This window comes from Mchenga conophoros, linkage group LG8, assembly GCF_057382185.1.
Source record: "Mchenga conophoros isolate Kocher_MC1m ecotype Shallow Benthic linkage group LG8, M_conophoros_male_GT1.1, whole genome shotgun sequence".
Taxonomy (NCBI): Eukaryota; Metazoa; Chordata; class Actinopteri; order Cichliformes; family Cichlidae; genus Mchenga; species Mchenga conophoros.
The window spans coordinates 16,095,195-16,102,407 of NC_140533.1; the positions used below are offsets into that span (position 1 = coordinate 16,095,195).

Consider the following 7,213-nt stretch of genomic DNA (forward strand, 5'->3'; position numbering starts at 1 on the left):
AATAAATATTAAATATTTAAAGAAATATTTAATTTAATATTTAAATAAATTCCCCTTTCACACTGTGGACAGTCTATTCTTTAGGCTCAGAGCTTGAGGGCCCTTCGCAGTATCTTTGCTCTTCCTGGGATTGACCCTTACTGGATACCGATATCCTTGTTGTAATTGGAAGTGACCAGATTTGACAAAAAGGCTACATCTTTGACACACACGCACACACATGTGCAACAGGTTCTTATAATTTTATTAGAAGAAACTTGTGTCATTCACAAAAACTGAATTAAACATCAAATTTCAGTTCATTACAAAAAATTTTTACATGAAAAAAAGAAATTGTGAATTCATACATGAAGGAAGCATTAATCGTATAACACAACAATATTAAGCAGCTCCTCATTATCGCATTATATTTGGACATGAACGTCCAGGTTTCTCATTCAGTTTGAATAGACAACTCTTCAGTAATTCATACTTCAATGAACCAAAACAGATTAAAAAAAAAATGAGACTAATCCTCAAAATCATGCCACCAACTTGATATAAAGTAGTCACGATCAGACATGACTGGTTTATGACTGTTTGTACTGTAGTCAGATACATAAGATTCAATAAGGTTCATTACATACAGTAATTATAAAATACATTTAAAAACATAAACCTGTCATTGTATAGTGAGCCTTTCTGATTTTGTACTACTAGTAGCGTCTTCCATCATCGTGTGTGTAGTACGGGTTGCTCTGGCCTTGGTTCTGAGTATACGGGTTCATTGTAGGTTGATTCTGGGCATAAGAGTTGTTCTGAGATTGAGCCTGATCGTATGATTCATCATATAACCGCTATAGAGGAAAAAAAGAGAGAGTGAATTTAATGCCAAACACTAAGAAACCAAAAAGCCTGATGAGGGTATTTCTTCTCTATACACACAGAGACATACTCACCGAACCACTGTTCATATGTCCAAAGTTTTGTCGGCCGTTGCTTGGTTTCATCTCCAGGTTGGTCCTGTTGTCCCAGCTGTTGGTGGTGGTGGCAGCTCGTGGGAACACAGGCGCCCCACCATTCTGAAAACCTGAATTGCCATTGCCTGACCTGTTAAATGAGACTCCCTGGCTGTGGCCCAACTTGTTGCTAGCCATCGGTTGTGCGGCAGAACTCGGGTTAGTGTAGGGTTTTTCCATTTCTGCACTTTTGCTCTTCTTGAAGCTTATGTTTAATTTTCTGAAATCACAGCAGTAAAATAATATTTGAATTCACTATTGTGTCTGTCAGACATGAACAAATTCTCTTGATTTTAATTGCATTTGCATCTAAAATAAAGCCTAAATCAAAATGAGGAAAAACACTTTCTCACATTTATGGGGGCAAATGAAAGATGTTATTGTTATTGGTAAGAAACTTACTGGGTAGCTACTACTGGTAGAAGGATGATGGCTATGAGCAGCAGTCCTCCAAGCACAGAGCCCACAATTACCAGAATGAGCTGCCAGTCTAATAAAACACAATGAATAGGACAAACTTTTATCGCATTTTCCAGCTTTTGAATAACCTTTCTACCTATTGTATCATGTGTTATATTTTATCTTGTGAGTTTTTTCTTTAAATAGCTGTCATTAAGTAACCATGCTTCTGCTTTCACTTTAAAAACATGCAGTATACTCACTTTCTGAGCAGTTAAAACCAGAATAACCAAACGAGCATCTGCAAGACAAGAAGAAGGTTGATTTTAAGATTTATATTTAAAAGCAACCTTACATCAACAGAGGACATACAGGAGGGGAAGGAGTACTTACGGCACGCACTCATTATCCTTCAATTCTTTCCCAAAGGGACAAGCTGTAAAAAAGAAAAATTGAGACACTTTGTCGTTTGCTTACATAAGACACACACAGACACACACACCACTTACTTTGCTCAGGAAATTGTCTTACCAATGCACATTCTGTTACTGTAGTCTGTTTGCATGTAGCCTTTGTTACAAATACAGCTGAAAGTTCCATCGCCTGATTTGCAGTTTGTGGAGTGTTCATCACAGGGAGTGTCATCACACAGGTTTGTAACTTTAAATGACGGAGAGAAAAAAAGCCTCAGTACTCAAGGACATGTTTCGCAACATGTACAACAGTAAAATAAATGAATCACTAATATGCCATGAAATGAACCCTGGACTGAAATTAACAGCATGACTTCATCTTCAAAATATCATATCATCAGAACATCATAAATCACCGAATTATAAATAAAGATTACAATACATGCAATGGCAGCAGCTGCCCTGATTGTGACATCCATTATATTTTTATTACAACTAAATTATCTTTGACAGATGGTGGAAATAGTTTCATTTAGACAGAAGTGTAGATTTAGTACAAAGGATTCTGAAACACATCTTGTCAATTATATTCTTTCTGAAAACAAATCTATTCCTACTGTGCGTTTTATTCTAGATACATATCGACATAAAACAATGTGCTTGTCATGGCTGTGTTGTGTGGCAGGCAGGCAGGAAAAAGGACCCAAAATGCAGGACTCTCAAAACGGGACTGGAACTCAAAACGCAGCTTTATTGCTGGCAAAAGTTCCTCATAAAGTAATACTCAAAAAAGCAAAACAAAACCAAGACTCACAACAGAGGCGCTAGAGGACTGACCATGACAAACACACAGCATGTTGAGGGTACAACACGCGAGAGAGCAAAGGCCAACACAGGGCTTGTATACACAGGGGAGTAATCAGGGAATGGGAAACAGGAGGGGGACACAGCTGCGAGAAATTAGGCTAACGAGACAGAGGAGAAGTAAAACTGAGCACACTGACATCAGACATGAACATGTAAAACAGGAAACAAGAAATACTTTACTAAGACACGGACTTGACAGAAAATATAACCCGTAATACAAAATCAGACCAGCACAACTCAAGATTCAGAACATAAATATAATGAACATAATCTAGAAAAACACCAAAATATAAGAAACAGAAAAAGCTGGGTCAAAATGATTCAGAACCGTGACAGTGCTAGAGTACAGGTAACAAACTTACTGTTAAATGTGGTGTCAATCACGCTACAGTTCATACACGCTTTTAAAGTTTGTACAACTTGATCATCTGTGATTTCAGAACTGGCCTCGAAGATGATCTGTACTGATGCAATGAATGATGCAATGACCTCTGAGCTTGCCCTTGACACACGAGTGGTTCTTGGACTGTAAAGACAGAAATCACATTTAGTGATGATTGCATCATTTATTTGTGCAGTATAATAACATGTTAATGTACATTGATGTGAAACAGGCTGAAAGATTTTATAGTAAAAGCTGTTGTCAGTCTGAGACTTACAGGAGTTTCAGCACTATAGATTTGGAGTAACCGTTCATCTCGTTATAAACTTCATCCAGCTGTGTTTTCAAAAGAAAATATGTTTTGCTCAGTATGACTATTAAGATTGATTAAATAACTGATGAAATTGTTTTTAGTATAACTTGTAATGTCAAGTGCATTTTCAAAAAATGTCCATAAAGACACATTTATTGATAGAGAATACTACCTAATTACTTACCTCAGCAATGATTTCATTAGCAGTTTCTATAAATTCCTTTGATGTGGTGTTTGTCATTTCATCTTTAAATGGTTTTTTCACTTGAAGATTTCCAGGGAAGACTTTGGCTGAAAACAAGAAAATATCAGAAGAAAGTGAAAATCTAATAAAATGATATTTTATATCTCTCATTTTCTTGCTGAAAGGAGGGAGATTGATGCCAGTCTCATACAGTGTCTGTCTGTTAAATATCAAGCTACAACTAGCAGGTATTTAACTAAGATTAAGACAGGAGGCTAGCTGGGTTAGTCCCAGACATAAACCCCAGAAAAACAAAAAAAACAAAATCCAATTTGTCATTCTTACACTTTATTTTTGCATGGATAAAGTAAACCAAATCTAAAATGTTAACATTAAAATGTATTTCACAGATTGCATTAAGTTGGCTAAGCCAGGCTAACAGTCAACATTACTCACTTACTGTTTATGTCCGACTAAATCAGGGCTGCCCAATCCCAGTCCTCGAGAGCTACTATCCTGCAGCTTTTAGATGCATCCCTACTCCAACACAGCTGAATCAAATGAATGGCTTGTTATCAGGCCTTTGCCAAACAGTGTTTGGCAAACACGATGGCATGCTGAAGAGGTAATCAAACCATTTGATTCAGCTGTGTTGGAGTAGGGATGCATCTAAAAGCTGCAGGACGGTAGCTCTCGAGGACTGGGATTGGGCACCCCTGGACTAAACTGATTAGGAGATAGCTAGTTCAAGAGGTACATATTGTTTTGAATGACCTGTCCTTCAGTGATCTACTAATCTTCCTCCAGCCCACGTAGTGTTATATACTGCTATATAATCTTCATTCATGTCACTGTTAAATAAAGTAAAATCTTCATAGCGGCACACAAACAAATACTTACAACGTTCACAACTGTTTGAATCATTGTTGTAGGAATCACCAGCCAGGCACAAGCATACATATATGTTGTTATAACGGACCTCACAGGTGCTTCCAGTGCCACAGGGATTTGGGTTGCAGGGATCTTCAAAGTGAGAAACAAAACAAGTGCGAGCACACACACACACACACACACACACACACACACACACACACACACACACACACACACACATCTGAATCACTGTATGAGCAATATATCATGTGAACATTTGGATCCAGAGGTATCAAATTACCTTTAAATAAAGTCGTTGGTGTTGCAGTAGTTGCATCGTCTGGTTTTGCAGTAGTTGCATCGTCTCCTGAACCTGAAATTTCAGGATCTTCTGCTCTTGTTGAAGAGGCTAATAGTTGTGTTAAAACGCAGTAGTTAGTATATGATTACCTTTGTTCACAACTTTGAAATTTGATACCCAGGAAGCAAGCCAGAGAAAAAAATTATATCAAAGTTATTAAAGCAGGATCATATAGTCTATGTTTAATGATGCAAGACATCAAACAAAGAGCTAAGTAGGGTCATTTCTCAGTCTCAGTAAGAGAGCACCAGCAGTGACACAGACTCTGCATGGAAAACATAAAGTTCACTCAACCATCATTTAGGATTCAGACATGTAAAGCATTAAACAGTTTGCAGGATCTGAAGTGAACAAAGAGACTTCCTTGATCGTGGCCTTGCCAGAAGGATGTGGTATAACAACAGGGTCATAAAATAATAAAATGGCAATTAATGTCAGACTGTTGACATGAACACACTGGTCAAATTTGCTTATATATGTGCTAAACCAGCCCAGATACACAATGGTTGCAAAGGAAGATGTGCAAGTTAGACCATTATTAAAAACATATGAGTACTGGACAAGTGTATAGAATTTGTATGGAAGCAAAACAAAAGGGGAAAGGAACTAGTAACTGTTAATCATGAAAATGATATTCTCATATTCAAGCTAATTTGAGATATTTTGATTGGAGGACATTTATCCAGGCAGTCTTACGTCATGGCTAGCTCTCCATTTTGCTGTTACAGCTGTAATCTTGGATCAGGAATGACTGCAAAGTCTTAAATAACATAATCCATTTATCTACTATTTACATAAAGCCTATTAAAGCTCCACCTGTGTGCATAACAGTTTAGACTGAATTAAACTGAAAGCTTAATTAAATAAATTAAAAAAACAACTATATTAAAATGAATATTTCACCTCTAAAGTTTATCTGATGTTTTAATTTGTTAACATGTGCTCTACCCTGTCACTCTATCATACACTATCAAACTGACAAAAATAAGGATTTTAAAGTTGTTGCAATAAAATCAGGCTACTTACCAAAAATGGCTACAACAAGCCAAATGACAGACAGGAGGATGAATTTTTGAGCCATTGGATGAATCAAAAACAACTTTACCACAGGGTGGAAAAAAGTTAGTGAAGGCCAGAAGTGGCCGAGTCTGTAGTTCTCTTAATCTTTGAGCTTGAAACTGCCAATTGTTCTCCACTGGCGGTTTTAATCAGCAGCCACTCCTCCTTTAGTGTGCTAAGTGCAGGTCACACCCAGAGACGATGACCAGGAAGCCCACTTTTCAAGCCTTTTATCTACTAATCAATTTTCCATGACTTTACCAGCTGGGTTATCTAATGGATATTTTAAAGGCTGGTCCAGACCAACATGGTGCTGATCACAAACATATGTGCTCTATGAAGTGCAGAGAAAAATGATTCTTTTAGAATTAAAATTACTGTGGACCATTTGGATTTATTGGCAGTTAAAACCAAAGAAAGTGAAGAGAAGGAAGAAATTCACAAAACATTGCCCCAAACCTTTTATTTTCAGAATTTTTATTTGTATTTTTCTATGCGTATGCCTTATTTACAGCTTATATCATAATTAAACCCATACAGAATGAAGATAAATCACAGTTATGGTTAAATTAGGTGCTACAATACTAAAGATTAATGAAATTCAAATATATATATTTTTTGTTTGTACTTATAACCGGGGGGATCTCTTTTCAAGTAAAGTTTGATCCTAGCATACCAAATTATGGAAGCTTCTTTCCAACACTGACCACCAACCCCTGACCTATGAATACCAAAACTTGAGATTAATTTTGTTTTTATTAAGTTGTGAGCCTAGCACAAGAAAACATGTGAGCTTGTTTCTACCACTGAAAAAAAGAAAAACAAATTACCAGGCAGAGTTTAATCAAGGTTTTGAGTTACTATTTCAAAATTTTGACTTCTGGATGGCATCTTATTGGATCATCAAAAACATTATTAAAATTACCCTTTGCTATTCCTCATTGTATGTTAGTTAAAACCAAAGAAAGTGAAGCAGAGAAAGAAGAGTTCCTGAAAAAAGCTGCCCCAAAATTCAGCCTGGTTATATCTTTGTAGAAAATGTTCTATTTTTCTATGTTTATACCTTATTTGGAGCAGATTTCATAGTTAAAGTTAAACTAAGGGCTATATAACTAAAGAGTAAAGCTTATTTATAAGATTATTTGTTTCTTAAATTCTGGAAGGATCACTTATCCTTAATGGATGGTTTTATTTTGGTGTTATTTTTCGTAAAAACATTTAACTTAGGTGGATCATTGTTATGGTTATATTACATTATGCAGGGAAAGACTGAAGAGATTTAAAAAGGAAAGGAAACTATAGTTTCCTTTCCTTTTTATGTGTATGTGTACTTCTTCCCTATAGGGAAGAAGTACACATACACA

At 36.3% G+C, this 7,213-nt stretch overlaps 1 protein-coding gene across 2 annotated transcripts; it reads right to left on the bottom strand.

Moving 5' to 3' along the window:
* Window positions 1-223: 223 nt before the first annotated feature.
* Window positions 224-5,987, bottom strand: LOC146568496 (mucin-13-like). Of its 2 annotated transcripts, XM_085284570.1 has the most exons (12): window positions 5,817-5,987; window positions 4,731-4,838; window positions 4,457-4,579; window positions 3,557-3,663; window positions 3,337-3,395; window positions 3,040-3,203; window positions 1,929-2,057; window positions 1,791-1,833; window positions 1,661-1,698; window positions 1,401-1,488; window positions 939-1,218; window positions 224-836 (listed from the first exon to the last, which is right to left on the bottom strand). In XM_085284570.1, the coding sequence occupies exons 1-12, from the start codon at window positions 5,869-5,871 to the stop codon at window positions 696-698; spliced, it is 1,335 nt and encodes a 444-aa protein (XP_085140696.1). In that variant the 5' UTR covers window positions 5,872-5,987; the 3' UTR covers window positions 224-695. The 2 variants fall into 2 exon arrangements, with proteins under 2 accessions (XP_085140696.1, XP_085140697.1); XM_085284571.1 differs by lacking the exons at window positions 4,457-4,579; window positions 4,731-4,838; window positions 5,817-5,987 and adding an exon at window positions 4,017-4,062.
* Window positions 5,988-7,213: the final 1,226 nt, after the last annotated feature.